Source organism: Miniopterus schreibersii (genome assembly GCF_964146895.1).
Source record: "Miniopterus schreibersii genome assembly, chromosome: 2".
Classification (NCBI taxonomy): domain Eukaryota; kingdom Metazoa; phylum Chordata; class Mammalia; order Chiroptera; family Miniopteridae; genus Miniopterus; species Miniopterus schreibersii.
Window position 1 is genome coordinate 141,167,472 of NC_138102.1, and position 20,234 is coordinate 141,187,705.

The window sequence follows — 20,234 nt, forward strand, 5'->3', positions numbered from 1 at the left end:
CACACACATACCACCACCACCACTCCAGGGGGGTCTCAGACACAGAGACCTCCCTCCTCCTCCCCAGTACCAATCATATGTGCTCCTGTCCACCCTGTATGGACCTCCCCAAGCACAGGCCAGAAAAACGCCCCACATACTTAGTCATACAGACCCCAAGTCAGAGACCTGACACACAGATGCCCCATCAAGCAAAGACTTAGCACAGATGCACCCTCGGGGGTCCATATACACAAACCATCCCGCAGCCCACAGACTTAGGCAGAGCCACTACCAGGGACCTATACTCTGGTGTCCCCCTCACCCTACACCCCCTTCAAACACATTCAGACCTCCTCCCACTGCCACTCCCCTACACACAGAATCCCAGACCCAGAGAACCCCCTCCAGGACCTCAAACACATACTATCCAGGGCCCCAGGGCCCCAGGGCCTGGCAGACAAAGTACCAGGAAGGGCTGAGGGAGGCTGATCTGAGAGTGGGCTGGTCCACCCAGAAATAGGGGCCTGAGGAATGTACTCTGGCAGCAAGTGGATAGGGGAGGGGCAAACAGCTCCACCCCCCCAGCAGGAGAGGACTCCATTGCACACTTCCTGGCAAAGCCAGAACATCTCTGAGGTGTCTTTGGGCTTCTTCAGGAGTTGGAACTGGCCCCAGCCCTGGATAAAAGCCAAATTCCTTAGAGCAGTGCCCCATCTCCTGCACAAGAGGCTTCTAGTTCTCAGAGCAGACCCTGTCCTCCCTCCTCCCTCTCCACTCCCTCTCCCCCCAGCCAGATGAAGCCAGACCAGGTGTTGGCCATGGGCTCACTCAGGCCCCAGAAAGAGACTGTTTATTGGAAGCTATTGTGACATCATTTTCAGACTGCTTTGTGGTCTTGGGACCAGGGATGGGACCACCATGGGAATCTCTTGTGATTGTGGGGGGAAGGGATATGGGTCTCCCCATGCCTGGGGCTCAGTTGAGGACACTCCTGCAAGCGCCAGATGTGGTCCTCATGGAATAGGTCTTGTGGGTTCCGCTCGAGAATCTCAGGGCATTGGTGCCCATGGTCCCCCCGAAGGTCAGCCCGCTGCCACCAGCACCAGTGGTATTCACCACAGCTGGGAGAGAAGAGAGGAGGGCTCAGTCAGCATGGGCCCGCCAGGAGGCCCCATCCCTTCACTCCACCCCACCCTCCTGCTGTGGCTGCCCTTCCCCCCCCATCACCTCCCCCTCCGTCCCCTCCCCCCAGGCACCAGCCCAGAAGGAGGAGCCTTGGACAGTGGGAAAGGGTGTGTGGGTGGGGGGGTGCCCCTTGCCCTCTTGCAAGGTTTCCCTGGGCTGTTGAGTCTGGCTGACTGGGAGCTCCAGGGAGCCTGCTTGAAGCTATTGAAGGGAAGGAGGCTCCAGTTCCCCACAAGGCCCAACCCTCAGGCCAATATGCCACCCTATAGACCCCATCCAGTCTGAAGAGCACAAGGGGTGGGCCAAAGCCAAGGACTTACAGATATTCAGGGTTCCCACTCCATCTCCGTCCAACCTGGGGGCAGAGGAGAGACCTGTGAGAGCAGCTCTTCCCTCAGCGCGGGAGGAGGCATTCCCAGCCCCCTCCGTCCATGCCCCAAGCAGGGTCCATGTTCTCCCCCCTGCCCCCACACTTCCAGCCTTCCTTCAGCCTGGTTGAAAAATGAGCGAGGAGGAGTGGGGGCAGGGTTCATTTAGGCCCTCCTACCTACTGGCTACAGGACCTTGGGAATGTCTTAGAGCCTCCATTTCCTCAACCGTAAATAGGGCCTAACTCAGTACCAACCTCACAGGGTTGTTTGGGAGGGTTAAATGATGATTTACCTAAATCTCTGGGCACACAGGATTCGGTAAATGGTTGCCACTCTTGTTATTACACAGACAGCTGCCTCCCCTAACCAGATCATAAAAACCTCAAAGTGGGCTGTAGCTTACTGATTACTGTGTCTCCAGCCCTGCATGAGGTCTGGCATGTATAATTACTATGTGTTGAAATAATGAATGTATTGTTGACTGAGTGAGTGCAGCTTCAGCAGGGACTGAGGAGGGAATGGGGAGGCAGGGGGTGGCTTTAAGCAGCCAGTGGAAATTAAAAATCCACCTAAGACAGCTGGATGTGTTTGCTTTGTGACACACAGCCCATTGTCACCAAGCCTTTGGCCTTGGGGATGAGTGTAGGCTCACATTTGTGGAAGGAGTGAGGGAGCCACCTGGCCTCAGCAGCCCCAAGTCCAGGGGACAAGGCAAAGGCCAAGGGCAAGAGATGGGTATGCTAGGAAGCTTTCAGGCCCCTTGTTAAATAGACCCTGCAAGTACTGGGTGTTTCTGGCAGCTGGGGGGAGGGGGCAAGTTGCAATCAGGCAACAATTCCATATAAGAATTCAATTCCTAAAGAACTCAAAAGGAGGGAACCTGAATGTCTCAGGCTCTAGTGATCTGTGTGATATTTCTTTTCTGATCTTAAGTAAATATTTGTTTTGTGCTCAATTTTATATTTGTAACTGTATTCTTAACAAAAGCCCCCCAAATTGGATGAGTTTCTAAATCCTAGACCTGTCCTGGGAAGGGCTGAGAGATTAAGGGATAAAAACAAGGTGTCCATCTCCATGTCCCCTAAAGGTGGAGAGAGGACAGTCTCCCCTAAGAGAACCAGGATCTAAGCCCCAGTGAGAGCAACCTGGTCTGAGATGAGGATTTCAGGAGGAACATCTATCTGCACTTGCAGTGTGACCTTGAGCATGCCACTCAACTAGGCTTCAGCCCCCTCATTTTCCCACAGGATAAAGTGGATCAGGCCCCACACTAAGGGTCCCCCAGCTCTGATTCTAGGAAGAAAAGAGGCCCAGCGTGCTCACTCCCAAGAGAGTGAGGCCCTTGCACCCACGGTGGAGGGCGCAGAGAGAGGCACCTTGGCTGGGACAGTTGGGCTCATGGGCTGCCCTGTGCCCCAGATCTCTCTTCCCAGAGGTCTTTGGTGTTCCATTCCTCTTCCACAAAGACTAAGTGCCAACCTTCCTCCTGCTTCCCACCGCTGCTTCCAGACTGAGTTCAGCATGCAGGCACTCTGCCCCCAGCGCTCCCTTGTTCCCCACCTTCTCCCTCTCCACTCCATTCATTTCCCATCTTCTCTCCCCAGCCCTCCGGAACAATGCTCAGAAAAGAAAAAGTCCTTTGTAAACTCAGCATTTTACAGGTCCAAGTCACTAGTCTCTAAGCGCTTCCTTTGCAGACGTTCTGTCTCCTCTGCCCCTCTGCAAGCTCCCTGAGGATGGAAACATGTCTTACATATTATCTCTGTTGGGTTCCAAAAAGCCAAGCCACGATGAGTCCTACTTCCAGGCCTTTGCCCACGCTGCTCCCTCTCCCCCTCTCCAAATCTGAACCTTCCCCCAAGTCACACTCTAAAGCCTGCCTGTTGAATGAATGAATCAATGTACCCATCAAGGTGAGAATGAAGGCCCAGCTTCCTGGACATAGGTTCCATGTCTTCTGTGAAGAACGCCCTATAGGACTAACCCATCCCAGCCTCCTCTCAGGCTGCAGGCGAGTATACCAACCTCTCTGGGGACAAAGAGAACTTAACCTCCACCACCTTCAGTTGATACCACATGACTTAGCACTTTGTACAGTGAGAAGCGGCCTGGCATTATGGAAGATGCTTAAACCAGGAGTCGGCAGAGCTTGACTGCACACCAGCCCTGTCCCCTCAATTAATAAAACTGAACTACAGTTTCTCCTCTATATTAACAATACCTGACCTGTTTACCTGAATGTGTTCTAAGGATCAAATAAGATGACCCTGCTAATGGCCACACACACCCATGAAGTTATTACTTCAACTTTTCCAATGAATTTTACATCACAAGGTCTTTCCTTCTAGGTCATCGCATCAAGGGCAAAGAAGTAAGCCTCAGCTGTACCCTCCCCGCACCCCCACCTCCAGTGCCCTGCAGAAGAGGGTGCATAGGAAATGCCTGTTGATAGATGAATGTCAAGCCCCAGGCCCCACTGAGTCCCAGGAGGATCCCTTTCTCAGCTTCTGTGACCTCACCGGCTCTCCTCGCCTTCCAGCAGCTTGCGGTAGGTGGCAATCTCGATGTCCAGGGCCAGCTTGACATTCATGAGCTCCTGGTACTCCCGGAGCTGCCGGGCCATGTCCTGCCTGGCTCGCTGAAGGGCAGCCTCCAGCTCCTCCTGCTTGACACGTGCGTCCTTGAGTGCCAGCTCCCCACGGTCCTCAGCCTCAGCGATAGCGGCTTCTAACTTGGCACGCTGTGAATGGTAGAGGAGCTGTGAGGCGTTCCTGCCTCCCCATCCTGCAGCAAGCTCCCAGGCAACTTGCCTACAGAGTTTCATTGGCACCAGCCACCTTCCTCAAGCACTGGAGGATCCCAAGGGTTAAAAGCATGAGTACTGATACCCAATGCCTAGGTTCCAATTCTGTCTCTGCCACTTATGAGCTATGTGATCCTCTTCTCTAAAATAGCAATAATCATGGTATCTATCTCCTAAGGACATTGCGAGAATTAAATGAGGTAATACATAAACCCTGGCAGAGTGTCCAGCATAGGGGAAGCACTTAATAAATCCTATTAGAATTATTATTATTAATAAATGCTATTATGATTTGCAAATGCCCAGCTCCCCAGCCTTCCAGTGGAGCACCTCCAAAGCCATGGGATCCTAGTTAAGTTCCCAAATTTCAGGCAGCTGCTAAGAACCAAAACAACCTTCAAAACAGGAACAGTCTGGAACAGGCCCAGAACAGGAAGGCTTGAAGCAAAGACATTGCTTGGAACCCCCAAACCCAAAATGCATGATCAACAGTCCCCAGATTTGAGAGGGGTGATCAGATTCACAGTGGACCAGAGCAGTAACTGCCACTTCCTGCCCGGCCTTAGCGTTCCCTCTGCTTGTGGTTCACCCCCCACCAGGAGCCTATCTAGTGCTAGACCTCTTGTCAGCTTAGAGGGCTGCCATCCCCATGCCCTAGCCCACTGCTCCTTCTCCTTCCTTCCCACCCACCATTCCCTGTCTTCAGATCCTCTCCCCTCAGCTCATATACTCTGCCCCTCTGCCCAGCCCCCCAACCCTCCCCAGGAGGCCCTCTGATGTTCTCTGCCCCTCATCCAACTGCCAATGCCCTTCCCTGTCACACTGGTGCCCCCTTGACGAGGCCCACCCCACTGCCTCTAGGCCCCTCAACAGAGGCAGACATCCCAGCTCTGGGGCCTGGTTCCGCCCTGCAGTATGAGAGGAGACCCGGATGTGGTAGAAGCTGCAGGGTTTGGGCAACCACCATTCTTTATGCTGTTCCTCCCCACTGACCTGGAAGCTGGCTGGCTTCACCAGTGACTCACAGCCCTGCATCTGTGCCAGAGGCAGCCTCCACCCTCATGTCAACAGGCCTGCAGGGCTCTGAGGGGAGGACATTTCTGGGCAAACCACCCCAAAATCCTATCCTCCCAGTTCATCTAGAAGTTAGCTCTCTGGGCTGCCAAGCAGTCACCTTCCCTCCCTCCCCACTGCAGATACCTGCTCAGGCTTAGCTGCCCCTCCCACCTCTGTGGCTCCGCCAGGGCTTAGGAGACCCCTCCCTCATCAACACCCCCACACCAGCTTTGCAGCATGTTCTCCCATCAGACTGTGGTCTGAGACCTGGGCCTTAACCATGTGCCAGGTGCTGGGAAGGGAAGAGCTGTGAAACAGACCAATGGGGCCCCTGCTCTAAGGCAGCATTTTTTTATATTCCAGTGGAGGTGGAGGACAGTCAATATTTAATTCATGAAACAGAACATTTCAGATAGTGATAGGTCCTTTATTCAGAAAGCCTGCTAATAGATTAGCTGGGTAGTTGAAAAAGCCATCCTGAGGTCTTTTGTCCTAAACCCCAGGGATCAGAAAGGGGCAGCCATGCACTGAGCTGGGAGAACCACATTCCAGGTAGACGGAACACAAAGTGCAAAGGCCCTGAAGCATGAAGATGCCTGGCAAATGTTCGGTACAGGAAGCGGGCTGGTGCGGCCGCAGCACTGCGCGTGAGGGAGTAGTGGACAGTGAGGTCAGGATTGAGGCAGGGCTTTGTGAGCCACAGTCAGGGTTTCTACAGGCCACTGTCCCCCACTTCCCACAACCGTGAGCTCCCAGGCACAGCATATTGTACCTAGAGCTGGGTGCAAGGAGGGTGCTCAGTACCAATTTGGTAACAAATGGTGGTTCTCCTCTGGCCAGCCAGCCAGAGGTTTCTTCCACTGGCTCCGTGGCCAGCTAGGATTCCTCTCCTCCCTTTGACCCGAGCCAAAACCTAGCCAAGAACATTCCATCCTGGAGCTTCCACAAGTCGGCCTGAGCTACACCAGCCTCGGCCCAGGTGGGGCAGTAGGTGGGGGGCAGGGGCAGGGGCAGGGCTGACACCCCCACCCCCAGCCTCCTGCTCCTCACTGTCAGCTGGCTGCCCTGCACAAGCCCTAACAAATAGGGAGGAGCAAGGAGGGTCGCTTGTGCCCACCTGGTTCTTGATGTTGTCGATCTCAGCCTGCAGCCTCTGGATGGCCCGGTTCATCTCCACAATCTCATTGCGAGTATTCCGGAGGTCCTCCCCATGCTTCCCAGCCTGGGCCTGGAGGGTCTCAAACTGGAAGAGCCGCACAGAGAAGTATGGCAGAGGGTAAGCAACGGTTACAGGTGACTTGTCCCTCTCCCCACCCGAGGAAGGCCCAAGATTCTGAGTGACAAGCCCTCTTGGCTCATTTTCCCAGGGAGGGACAGGCTGACTCCCAGCAACCCTTACCCAATGCTAAGAGGCCAGGCATAGGGCAGCAGGGTGGCTCATGGGCTCAGTTTCCTCCCAGCCAGGACAGAGAGGACAAGGATGGCTCCTGGGGCCCATCCCCATTGATGCTGGGGCTCTTGCCATTCCCATCACTTCATAGTGCTAGAGAATCACTAGCAGCCGGAGATCCTCTCCTATCAAGCAGCCCCCTCCTCAGCACCACCCATTTCATAGACGAGGAGAGTGAATCCCAGGGAATGAAGGCACTGCCAAGGATCACACAGCAAATCTCCTTGTTGGCAGGCCTGTGTTCTCGCCTGTGCACCACGGATGACTCCCTATCCCTGCAGAGACAGCCGTCTATGCTGCTATAAACTCTGCCTCAGGCTCCCTCCCCCAGAGCCCCTATCCATTCCCTCAGCACCTGCACAGTCAGCTGTGCTGCCTCCACACAGTGCCTGATCTGCAGCCTTAGGTCCTGCTTTTCCACCTACTAGCTGTGTGGAGTTAGGCAAATTACTGAACCTCTCTTTACTTCAGTTCCCTCATCTGTAAAATGGGGATAATACAGTGCCTACCTAATAGGACTATTCTGTGGTTTAAATGAGTCAATACAAGTAAAACATCTGAAACACTGCCTAACACTATGACTACTTGCCACACCTTACTTATTACAATTATTAAACCACGTCCATTTCCTCTGCCCTGCTCCCACATCAGAGCAGGGCTCTGTCTGGACACTGGAGAGCACCACAGACTTACACTGGTGCCTGCCAGAGCAGTGGAACAGGCCCTAAAGGTTTGAGACAGGGTGAGGAGTAAGGGAAACTGCCACCAAGGGCCCTGCAGGAGGAGGAAATGTGTCCCCAGTGGCTCACACCTTGGTCTGGTACCAGGTCTCGGCCTCAGCCCGACTACGGTTGGCGATCTCCTCGTACTGGGCCTTGACCTCGGAGATGATGCCGTCCAGGTCCAGGGAGCGGTTGTTGTCCATGGACAGGACCACGGATGTGTCGGAAACCTGGGACTGCAGCTCTGACAACTCCTATAGGGACCAGACAGAACATTGAGATTTGAGGCATGACCCACCCCTGTTCCCATGTCCGTCCTGGGAGTCCTCACACACCAGAGAAAGAAAAAGGGAGATGAGGCCAGAGTTGGCATGAGTCATCAGGCAGGAAGGCGGCACAGACCAGCATCTGCTAAATAGTTCTTCCCACCCTGACTCCCTGAAAAGCCCATTAGCAATTTCTCAAATAAGAGTCTGGTGGGATTGCAGCAGACTAAAAAAAAAATTAGTGACAGGGTGTGGTGAGCTGTGATGGCTCCTGCAATGAGGTGCTGCCAGGAGTGAGCTCTACTCTGAAAGGGATCACTAGGGGGTGAGTAAAATAAGTCATGTTCTGCCCTATAATGGAACACTCTGCAGCCTTTAAATCTGATTATATGGCTATATTTACAAACAGGGAAATATACCCATGACATACTGTTACATGGAAAAAGTATAGTTTCTTTTTTATTAAAATATATATTTCTATAACTCTGCATATATATGCACAGAAAAGTCTGAAAAGGTAGATACCAAGATGATAAGAGCAGGTATAGGTGACCTATTTTCAATTTTATGCTTTACTTAATTTTCTGGATTTTTTGCAATGAGTACATACTTCATAATGAGAAGAAAATAATTATATATACATATATAATACACACAGATATATGTATATATGTGTGTGTGTGTGTGTGTATATATATATATATATATATATACACACTATGTGATACACATATGAAAGCCTGCACTAAGATTTAAAATGCCCAAAGAAAGCCTCAAGTATCCAGCCCCTGAAATTAGCACGTGGAAATTCACTCTGAGAGCTAATGGAGGCTGAATATTTAGGCAGACTAGACTGAAGTGAGAAATGAGAGCTATACTTAGGGCCACATGTAATTATGCTCCAGGCCAGTCCTACCAGATGACTGGCCACCCTATCTTCTGCCTAAGGTCAGAGCCTCACACTGATGGGAGTGGAGAGGATTTTTGGTCCCATGAGGGAAAGAGCTGGAAGCCCAGGGCAGGGAAAGGGTGAATCGGAGTGAATGAGACGGGAGGGTAAACAGACAGAGTGGCCAGTTGGTAGACAGCCCAGAGGGACTGTGTGGAAACTCTCAGGTACTCCAGTCTCTCTTGACTCGGGCTCCATTGCCCGCCCCAGCCAGCCCACCATTGAACTCTGTCACAGCCCGGGATCCCTTGACATCCTCCTGGCTCCTTCAGCCCCTCCCTATCCCACTTCCAGACAAATAGTCATTCCATGTCTCCAAATGGCCAATGCTGATGGAGCCTACACCTTACTCTGATAAGGCCAGTCCCTGTCCATCAAGGATTTCTGAGTCCAGAAAGGATCAAGAACAGGATGAAGGCACCCCCACACAGTCAGCACACATCCAGACTAGCCCAGAGGCAGGGGTGGTCCCCTGGTTAGGGCATGTAGGACATAACATGTCTCCCACTCCTGAGGTTCTCACCGCCTCATAGAAGGTCCTGAGGAAGTCGATGTCCTCATTCAGGGCATTCACCTTGGCCTCCAACTCCACCTTGTTCATGTAGGCAACATCAACATCCTGGGGGGGGGAGGGGTACACAGACCATTTAGCAGGGGTGGGAGTAAGCCAGCACTGTCCAACCTACAAGGCCAAACACCGCTGCCCTACCAAGAAACATCCAGTTTCTCCAGGCTGCCTGATACGCCCAGGGCGGGAAGTTTCCTGTACTCGATCCTCTCAGGCTGCATGCTGGACATCATCTCCATGAAGCCCCAGGACAGGAGGCACTTTCTTAGTTCTGGGAGCCCAGAGCAGCCTTTACCCCAAACCCAGCACTTTACCAATTCCTAGAGGCCTTGGTGGTTTGTACACAGCCTTGGCTCTGCCACCTACTAGCCATGTGACCTTGAACAAATTACTTCGATTCTGTGAGCCTCAACTTCTGATCAGTCAAATAAAGAGCATAAAATCATTCAGACTCCAGGGCTCCACTCTCAGAGATGGAAGATCTGAAGCCTGAATGTTTAACTTGCAGCTTGGGTGATTCTGGCACAGGTAGGCCACAGACAACACAACAGGTCCAGATGATGCTTGGATCCCTTCTGGCCACACTTTCCTGTGGTTAAACTCCTATTAGTAGGGCCCACTTTGACCCATCCCTGAATCTCCAAAGTCCCAGCACACTGGAGGGAGCTGCGTTTATGTGGATGGTCCTGGAAAACTCAGCTGCTCAGTGAATGTGCGCTGATTCGGAATCTTAAATCAAGCCCCTTTAAGATAATTTCTAAGACCTTCCAACTTCGGCTTGTACATTTCCAGGGATGGGGAATGGACTCTGCCTCAAGGCAGCCCATTCCATTCATTCAGCAAGTATTTCCGGCACGCCATGTGCCACCCTTGTCTGTAATGAAATGTTCTGACCATGATAGAACACTTCCTTATTTGGGGTTGGAATCTCCCTTTCTAACCGTCCTTTGATATTAATTCTAACCCCTCCAGGCCCAGAAACTAGTCTAGCAACTAACCACACACTCGCACACATGCACGCACACAAGACAGGCTATGCTGTAAGGGCCTGACTTCCAGATCTCTCCTTCTCCAAGCCCATCATTCCCTTCCTACAGTCCCCCAGGCCAGGCCTTGGCCACAGGTCCCTATTGGCTGCTCAGGTGAGAGGGCCATGTGGTCCCTTGTCCCGTGTGTTCAGACAACATCCCCCATCCCTCCTATCTGCCCCCCTCACCTTTTTCAGCACCACAAACTCATTCTCAGCAGCCGTGCGCCGGTTAATTTCCTCTTCATACCTGCAGTAGAGGAGAGCATGGTGTTGGTGCAGCTTTGCCTCCACCCCCCTCAGGTCCCGGTGTGAAAATCTACCCTGCATCACCCTCACCCTCTCCTTAATGACACACCTAAAAGAACAGGTGTCAGCTATGAAACCCAATGTCCCTGATTTCCCATCTGGTGATTCCTTGGCATGGGATAGAGGGTGGGGGAGCAGGGAACATGTGAATTAAAGGACAAAGGCTGCATATACTGGGAGAAAGCAAAGAATAAAAGCCTTGCTTATGGACCACTTCATCACTTCATATGTGGCCTGCACTGTTGTGTGCTTTCTGTGCATTAATTCATTTAATCCTCACAGCAATCTTTTTCTTTTAATCCTCACCCAAGAATATTTTTTGTATTTGAGAAAGAGATATATCATTGTGGGAGAGAAACATCGATGGGCTGGGGATCGAACCCACAACCTAGGTATGTGCCCTGAGAATGGAACATGCAACCTTTTTGGTTTATGGAACGATGCTCAACCAACTAAACCCCCGGGCCGGGCAATCCTCACAACAATCTTACAACAGTGTCACAGTAGTTAGCAGGGCAGGGAATGGAGGCACAGAGAGGCGGAGTAATCTGTCCAGTCACTATACTGTTAAGTGGCAAAAAAAAATCTGGCAGTCTGATTCCAGGTCCGTGCCTTAGAAGTGGCCTGAATGGGAGGAACCTTGTGGAACCAGGAAGGGGGTGCATAAATTCCTGGAATAACCAGGCTTCAACTAGGCGGTCTAGTCTCCCTCCCCCTCCCATTCCCCTTTCTCCCAAGGTGCCAGCCCCACCCATAGGAGGACATCAGCAAAGCAAGGCACAGAGCAAGAAAGCAGGGGAGGCCTGGCCGGGCGTGGCTCAGTGGTTGAGCGTAGACCTAGGATCCAGGAACTCGCCATCGGATTTCCTGGTCACGGCACATGCCCAGGTTGCGGGCTCGATCCCCAGTCGGGGGCGTACAGGGGGCAGCCAGTCAATGATGACTCTCTCATCATTGATGTTTCAACTCTCTCTCTCCCTCTCCCTTCCTCTTTCTGAAATCAATAATAGCATTTAAAAAAAAGAAAGAAAGAAAGCAGGGGAGCTTAACCCAGTATTTATTTGGAAACTTAAATGAAAAGGTGTCAGAGACAGGAACTCAGCAGTGCCCAAGAGTTGCGGGGGAGCAACTGTGGTGGGGAGCAAGTGTTTGGGCAGGCAGACACCCTCCAGGAGCCCAGACCCTCAAGGTCCCTCAGGTCCTATAGAATAGTTACGGAAATATCCTTGAGGCTGTCTGTCCACCCCTGCCTGGGCAATGTGCTGCTGGGTCCATAGAGTGTGCAGGTGGGAGCTTCTGGGCAGCTGCACCCAGGGCCCTCCCTGCGCCTCCTTCAGCCCCAGCCTGGAGCTCAGTCTGCTCCACAGGAAAGCTCTGTGGGCTCTGGGGTGGGGAAAAGTATGGATGCCCACAAATTCGAATGCACATAACAAAAGAGGCTCCTTCCCTGCCCTGCACCTGTCTCTTTCTAGTTTCTGTGGGATCTATCCTGTTGACTATTGCCCCAGGGAAGTAGGGGGTGGGCACTCTCCATAGAGGCCTTTGTTTGTTCTGCCTCCAGTCAGTGCCAGTGTCCCTGCTCTGGCTTAGTCACGTACCTCCAGGCAGAGCACAGAACTCACTCACTACCCCCAGTACCCACAGCATAGGCATGCCAGGGTGGGGCCCAGCCCGAGCCTCAAGTTTCGTTTCTATTCAACGAGAAAACTCAGTGGGCACCTCAAAGGTCAAAACCCCAGCCTTCCTGGCCCCTAGACTCCCTGCCCCTTCTCACAGCCTCCTTTCTGGTTCTGGCCCTGATCACATCCGCCCCTCAGCCTCTGAAATCCCTCTCCTGGCTCACAATGATCATTCTCTCCTCACTTCTTTCCAGCCCAAGTTGGTTCCATGTCTCGTCCTGGGAGTCAGGGGCCCAAAAAATTCAAGTCCCAATTCTCCCAATGATCTGCTATATGATCTCAATCGAGTCCCTGAACTGTCTTGTCTCTAATTCCTCACCTGAACAAAATGAAGCTGTTCTAGAATAATCCGTGAGGGCTGTGCAAGTTCTGAAACACATCTGTCAAACCTTCTGCCCTACCCTCTCCTGGGGTCTTGGTCAGGCACCCAAAGGACACGGGCAGGGCAGGGCTGGGCAGAGATATTTTACTGGGAGTAATTCAAGATAAAAGACCAGAGTGGCTTGGGAACAGCCCCCAGGGACAAAGAGGGACTAGGACAGGCAGGGAATGTATTAGTCAAGACCATTCAGGGTTACTGTACTGAGCAGCTTCACCCTCTGACCCCTAACTAGGAGGGGACTTACAGAGGGCCAGCTGATTGGGTGCACATTGGCCCGAATCTGACCCCCCCCAAAGTACACACTGGGAGGCAGTACTTATTCTTGAAGTCTTCCACCAGCTCCTGCGTGCTCCGAAGCTCCGTCTCCAAGCGGCTCCCATCCATCTGCAGGGCCTCGAGCTGTTGGCGCAGGCCAGCAATATAGGCTTCAAAGATGCCCGGGAGGCGGCTTCTCTTGACTGACTTCTGCTCCTGCAGTAGAGCCCACTTGGTCTCCAACAGCTTGTTCTGCTGCTCCAGAAACCTCACCTAGAAGGGAAATAGAGGAGGAAACTCATGAGGAGACCATGCTGCCCACAGTGGGGTTGGGAGGGTCCCCAGCCACCCAGCAGAACCCATGCTCCCACTGGCTCTGGGTCCCTAGACCCTCACCCTCTCCTCCAGGAAAATTGCCCTGAACAAGTCTCTTCTCCAGGACTCTCTGTCTCAAGTGTCTTAGAGTATGACCCAAGGGTCATGTGTACCTGGTTCACCGGTGTGTCTGGGCACTGTGCTTTAAGGTCTCCTTTTCCTACGCTCCCCATCGCATTAAAGGTGATCTCTACCTCCCTCTCTGAAGGGGTTCCCCTTCCCGTCTGTGTCCTGGGCCTGACTCAGCCTCCTCCCTTCAGACTGGAACCTGTCTGTCCTCCCTCAGTATCCTCTCTCCCCTTCCCTTTCCTCTAGTAAGGCCTCAGGACAGGGAGCTACAATCTGGTCAAAGTAAAATGAGCACCTATTATGTGCTCAGTCCTGGGGCCCAAAAGGCCCCTAAGGAGCACCCAGTATGACTGAGGGTGGGAAGCAAGCCTCCTCAGAACCAGTAACTCAGGGCAGTGGACCTAGGGGTTGTAGACAGTGAGACAGAGCAGCTCAACAGCAGGGAAGGAACCTGGGCCTGGGAGGCTTCATTAGAACCTGAAGGACATGTACAGTCTGAATGGTGAAGGAGAAGAGGACATTGGAGGCCGGGTAAGTGGAGAGGCAGACACACAAGGCAGGAGAGGGAAGGCCTGGTCTACACTTGAGGGAGGAGGCCCTGGCCAGTGGGGCCCAGCTGGGCTAGCCCTTAGTTCCTGGGTCCAGCCCCACTCTACCCGCATCTAGACTCACCAGTCAAGCCTGCCCCCCTCCCTCCCAACCACCACTCTCACTTCTCACCCCACCCACTCCTCTAGAATCCAAAGCCAGAAAAAAAACCTCCCAAATGCCCCCTTCTCTGCCCCTAAATGGGCTGCCTCCAAAGGCAGTTATAACCTCACTCATTTCCTACCACCTAAGGGAAGCTAGAGGACCAGGTAGGGTGTGGCGGGTGTGGCGGGTGTGGCGGGGAGCCTCCCCCATCTCCCTCCAGCCCTTTATTTTCAGCATCTGCCTTAGGGTAGAAAGTGGGGGTGAAGGGGAGGGCCTCCACAGCTGGGAAGGGCGTTTCACCCCTACCCCACTTCTGACTCCACACAGCCCCCTCGCAGAGAAAGGGGCCCAGAAAGCGAGAAACTCCTGGCCCTGGCCTCTCTGGGGCTCCCAGTGTTGGAGGAAAGAAAGGCTAGTTCCCCCAGCGCCCAGCCCTCCAGCAGTCGGAGCTGAGTGGCCGCCGTGGCCAGGCGCGTGGCGGGCCTGGGGCAGGTGCAGCCGGCTCACCTTGTCGATGAAGGAGGCGAACTTGTTGTTGAGGGTCTTGATCTGCTCCCGCTCCTCCTGGCGCACCTGCTGGATGGAGGGGTCAATGTCCACCTGCAGAGGGGCCAGCAGGCTCTGGTTGACGGTGACCTGGTGGATGCCGGCGCCCGCCGGCGCCCCGTAGGCAGAGCGCGCCGCCGCCCGCGGCCGCAGGGCGCCCAGGCCGTAGAGGCTGCTGCTGCGGGCGCCGCCGCTGCGCACCTGGGCCCCGCGCCCCGGGAAGGCGGCGGAGCGCGAGCTGAAGACCTGGGAGCTGAAGTGGGTGGACATGCTGGCTGCACCGGGCTGGACTTCGCAGTGGGCGAGAGGGAGCCGAACTCGCTGACCTTTGGGGAAACCTGGCCGCTTTTATCCGCTAGGCGCCGGCCCCTGGCTTACACAGGTAGGGGCGGGGCTGGCCGCCTGCCACCTTCCTCGGCGCCCCGGCCCCCGCCCCTCCCAGGGCCGTGCTCCCGCCCTCCGCACCGCCCCCCGGTCCAGGCCAGGCTTGCAGTCCAAGCCGGAACAGTCCCGAGGGAGAGGGAGAGCTGTAGCCCCGCAGAACAGTGGGAAACAGCGATCTGACCCGGGCTTAGTCAGGGAGGGCTTCCTGGAGGGGGCTTGGGGAATGGGTGAAGAAGATCCAGACTCCTGAGGCCAGAGCGGAGCGATCAAGCGGTAAAAGATTGGCGGAAGAGGTGAACAAAAGAGCTCTAGTCCAGGAGTCAGCCCCCACCCACCCCACCCCCAGGCTCCTGAAAGCCAGAAAGCATTCCCTAACAGCCCCCCTCCCAGTGCAGCTCCTCCTTGAGAGATTAGCTCAGTTCCTGAGTTATCTGACCCAGGGTTGGTCTGGCCTAGATGGTTTCCCTGGTCACATGCCCTTACACCTCATTCTATAGAGAAACTAGGCCAAGTGGGCCATGACCCCACTTTTCACCCCTCTCCTCCTCACTCCAGTAGGCATGTGGAGCCCAAAGGCCCACAAAGGCCCCGAGTTCCCCCACCCCCAGCCCTAAATCACATTCCTGTCCACTTACTTGTCTAGCAGAGGAAAAGGGCACCTGTGTGTATTTGGGACACTTTGTGGGCATCTGTTCACTCCCATGCTGTGCGGCTTGTCTGCATGCACACTTATGCTATGTGCATGTTGTGGACATTCTTGTACAAGCGAGACTCTATGTTCCAGGAGAGGGGTGTCTGTGGATACACAGTTGCACACATTTGGGTACCTGTGCTTGCATCTGCACTCCAACACTCCTCCTCGCCCCCTTACCTCTGCCGTTTTTCTGTTTAAAGGTTCCCAGCAGTTTCAAACCCAGCACGGAGGATGAGCGCTGGGCTAGAACAGGGAGCTTTGGGCGCAGAGACAGCTAAGCTCCCACCTCCCTCCCTAGTAGCCTCCAGCCACACACCCCCGCCCTCTGCACGGCCCTTTTCTCCAGACCCAGCTCTGAACGATTAGAGGGGTAGCCCTGAGGAGCCATTGGAAAAGAGAGCCGACCAGCCTATTGTCACCTTTAGCCCACCTCTAGCCCCACCCAATGAGCTGACCAGGTTGTCACCTGAAACCAAGCCCTTTTCAGGCCCTGGGTTCAGCCTCCGCCTGAGCAACGCTTCCCCATTCCAGGGCCTGCCCAGTGACCGCCCTCCATCCCCTCCCTGAAGCATTCCGGGTGGCTCCAGTCCTTCCCACTCTCCTCCTGTCTGTGCACTCCCAGGCCAGCACCGTGAGCCCACTCAGTGCCAGGCTGCACACATAAACACCCTCTGAAGGGCTTCACAAGGAGCTGTTAACACAGAGAGACCAAGGATCAAATCCCTGTTCCGCAAGAATGCACAGTCCAGTGGTTCATCTAAACTCAGGCCCCTGCCCTAGCCCACCCTCCTTTGGCCTCACAGAGACCACCTTAGGAGGTTCCTGGCAGAAGCTAGAGCCGAGTTAATCCCACAAAGCCTTTGGCCTACCCCAAAGATTCACTCCCATCTCTGTAATGTTCTCTCTCTCACACACACACACCGGCCAAGCACACATGCACTTGTCCTCCCACTCCCCTCCTGGCTCTCCCCAAATCCTCTGCGCCCAGCTATGAACAAACAAGTAACCCCAGGCTCCCAGTCCTGTTTGGCTTCACTAAACCTGCCTGGACACCAGATCCCACAGTCCTCACAGGTGGAACTGGCTGCTGTCCTCTGGAAAGGAGGGAAAGACTTTCTTTTTGGCTCCCTTCTGCACTTTCAGAACCATTAATGATTGTTCATCCCCTAATATAAAGCCTCTGATTTCTAAAGAAAAAAAGAGGCATAATTTGTTTTTATTATCTTGGAATTCAAATGCTTGTAATCATAACAAAAACCTGACAAGAAGAAATAATATAGAGTCACTACAGTCAAGCTGCTAAATTATTAAAGTCAAGTAGGTTGAGGCATGAAGAAATGATTCTATTCTTGCTTTAGCTAGCTTAAACTTGAACTTTTGGATTTCCAGTTGTGTGCCAGTGCCTGGATATACCTAAATTCTATAGATAAACCTCTGAAGAACCTCAAGAATGTTTGTGTGCTGGAGATATGTATATACACATCTCATAGATAGCCACTTGTCATGCTACAGAAAGAATATTTCATCATCCAGACCACCTGGTGTCCATTATTCAGACCAGTGGACATCTGGAAGATGGCCAGCCTTGGCCAATCCACAGGCTAACAATGCAAGACTGACTCTTTTTTTCCCTCAAACATGTGCTTTTTACTATGAAAACTCTCAAACTTTTCTTTCTCCCTTGGATCACTTTTGGTATTGCCTAGTTGTGTTTACAGTTTGCAAACCTTAAGACCCTTGAATAAGTCTTTGTCATTTTTTTCTAGCCAAAGCCTCTGACTCTTTTGAGCTTGTTCAACAAGCTATTTAACATTTCTGCATGGGAGGTAATACTTTTTTTAAAAAGTCAAATAATGTAAGATAAGGAAGCAACATATATGACAGCCAACAAGCTACTTTCCTAAATAGATGAATCCATAAGAAAAAGGCAAACAACTGCAACAAGAAAGTGGGCAACAGGCATGAAGAATATGAGCTATTGGCAAGATATGGAAGCAATCCAAGGGCCCATCTATAGACAAGTGGATAAAAAAGTTGTGATGTATACAATGGAATATTACTCAGCCACACACACACACAAAAAAAGAATCTTCCCATTCGCAACAGCATAGGTAGACCTGGATGCTCATTTGTTCCATTAAATTTTCCTCAGTAAGAGGCACTTGTTCTGATTGTTCAAACTGGTGTACTCCCTTCAGATTGGCAGCAAATGGGCTGGTAGGCAGGGCTCTCTTGTCTAAAGAATGGGGAGAGCCTCTAGATTCTTTGGCTGCTCCAGGTATGAGCAGATAAGGGCAATTTTCTCCCAGCTCAGGAAAACAGGGTGAGTTCTCTTTAGGGCAGCCACTGTCAGTAGGTTTAGGAGACTTCTCTACAGACTTTTAGCAGAGGTGCAAGGCTGAGTCCTTTTCTTGTCCTGAGGGAGTGGATCTACCAGCTCCGGTGTCTCGTGGAACTTAGACTTTACTAGACAAACAAGCTTCCCCCAGGCCTTTGATTCCAGGGTTCTAAGAACTCAAAGCTTCTGATGTGCCTGCTCTGGGCTCCAGCAGACACCAAACTTCCCCACCCACCCTCATTTGCTGATTAGCTTTTTATCCTATTGGTTGAGAATCTCAGCAGAACAAAGGGAAAAAGAGCCACCTTTCAACACTTCAGTCACCATTTTCCCAATAGTCCCCAAATATAGAGAGATGGATGGATGGATGGATAGATTATAGATAGATAGATATAGGTTTTTTATCAGTTATACATACACATGGTTTAAAGAGACAAACTACAAGCTTACAATGAAAAATAGCAGCTCTCAGGCACACACAATTTCTACTCCCAAAGGCAATCACATTCAAGTTTTAAACTTTTATTTTTAAATTGATATGCATATCTCTAAGTAGCATGTTTATAGTGCTATTTCTTGTCTTTTCAGGTTTAGGTGTTAATATTAACTTCCCGCTCTGGAAAGTGAGAACTTACCTCTTTCACAACCACCTCATGGCCACCACACTTCTCATCTTCCTTTTTCATGATAGAATTATTTCTTTAATTGATATTCACAACTGAGCCATGGAGTATACTTCACTTATTTTTTGAGCCATGCAATATACTTCCTTACTTTTGGTTTTTCTAGAGTTAATAATGATCTGTATATTGATATATAAACATATATAGATTCCTATATCATCCCAGACTCTCCCTCACTTGTCTAAACCTCTCACTATGGTCACACATGTCAAATAGTCTGTCAATTCCATCACCTGGAGCCATTTTCCCCAGACTCTCTCCCAGGTTCCCATCTGGACTGGGTGCTCTCTTGACCTGCTGTATTGCTTTCATTTTGGGACCTTCCTTTTCCAAGGAATTCCCTTCTTTTCTCTTTTGCACTGGACTCCCTGTTTCCTGCATTCTGTCTCTTCCTCTTTCTTGGTTTACCCCTAGTTTTGGTAGAACATGTCCTATAGTAGCTTTCTGAGAAAGGTGATATAAATGTGTTCAGAAAATGCATGTCTGAATATTCTTTATTCTCAAAACAATTGATAGTTTGCACAGCTGTAGAATTCTGAGTTGGAAAATGTTTTCCCTCGAAATTTTGAAGTTATCCATTGTCTTCTAGCTGCCAATGTTACTGCTGACAAGCCTGAACTCATTCATTCTGACTTTAGATTCTTTATATGAAACCTTTTTTCTCCTCTCTGTAAATTTGTATAATCTTCTCTCTCCCCAGCAGAATGAATTAATGATATTTGTTGGGGATTTAGTGGGTCATTTCCATCTGCAAACTCATGTCCTTCAAATCTGGAAATTTTCCTGGGATTATTTCTCTGAAACACTTTCTCTTTCTCTTTGAAAATATTAATAAAAATGAGATTTGATTTTTTTTTTCTTTTTTAATATTTTCATCTCTCTACTTAATCTCTGCTTCCTTCAGATTTGTTTTTCTGCTTGTTGTCTGAGCTCCAGTTTTCATGTTGGAGTTTCTTCTCAGATGACTTGGTTTATGGCTAACTACTCACATTTCCAGGGGTAGCACTAAAAACAGCGGGGAGCTCATGAGCATGGATGAGGCATGTCAACACTGGACTCACTGTAGCATGAGACAGCTGAGCTTTCACATGTAGAAATCCCATTATCAAACTTTTGGGTCTGTCCTTTGCAGCTGGTCAGAAAAATCTTCCAAATCTCTCCCTGGAATCTATAAGCCTCGCTTCTAGCATTCTGGAAACAAATGAGAGAAGAGGGCTGGGGTCTCAGCATTTAGATTCTAAACTTTCTCTACTCCCTATCTTTTCAGCAAGGTAAAATGCCCTGTGTGCTTTGTTATAAAGATCCTCTGTTTAACTATTTCCAGAGAATAAACCTCGAGTCTTCTGCTGAGGTGGGGAGGGACAGTATCTGGCTGTTCTGAATGGGAGAAGGGATTCCAGGGTTCGATGGCAACCAATCTTCCAGGGTTGTTGTGGTTTTTTTAAAAT

The 20,234-nt window shown here is 51.5% G+C and overlaps 1 protein-coding gene across 1 annotated transcript; it reads right to left on the reverse strand.

Moving 5' to 3' along the window:
- Positions 1-792: 792 nt before the first annotated feature.
- KRT7 (keratin 7) lies at positions 793-15,077 on the reverse strand. The gene is made up of 9 exons (XM_081126482.1): positions 14,649-15,077; positions 13,066-13,277; positions 10,569-10,629; positions 9,308-9,403; positions 7,659-7,823; positions 6,515-6,640; positions 4,058-4,278; positions 1,488-1,522; positions 793-1,103 (listed from the first exon to the last, which is right to left on the reverse strand). The coding sequence occupies exons 1-9, from the start codon at positions 14,955-14,957 to the stop codon at positions 958-960; spliced, it is 1,371 nt and encodes a 456-aa protein (XP_080982608.1). The 5' UTR covers positions 14,958-15,077; the 3' UTR covers positions 793-957.
- Between the last annotated feature and the right edge of the window lie 5,157 nt (positions 15,078-20,234).

Bases quoted from the DNA above. Each gene is read 5' to 3' on its own strand.
- KRT7 (XM_081126482.1), bottom strand. From the start codon at position 14,957: ATGTCCACCCACTTCAGCTCCCAGGTCTTCAGCTCGCGCTCCGCCGCC. The intron at 10,630-13,065 runs GTACTGCCTCCC...CCTCTACTGCAG, and splicing joins GTGGAAGACTTCAAGAATAA to GTATGAAGAGGAAATTAACC. The intron at 1,104-1,487 runs GTAAGTCCTTGG...CTTCTCTCCCAG, and splicing joins AGTGGGAACCCTGAATATCT to CTGTGGTGAATACCACTGGT.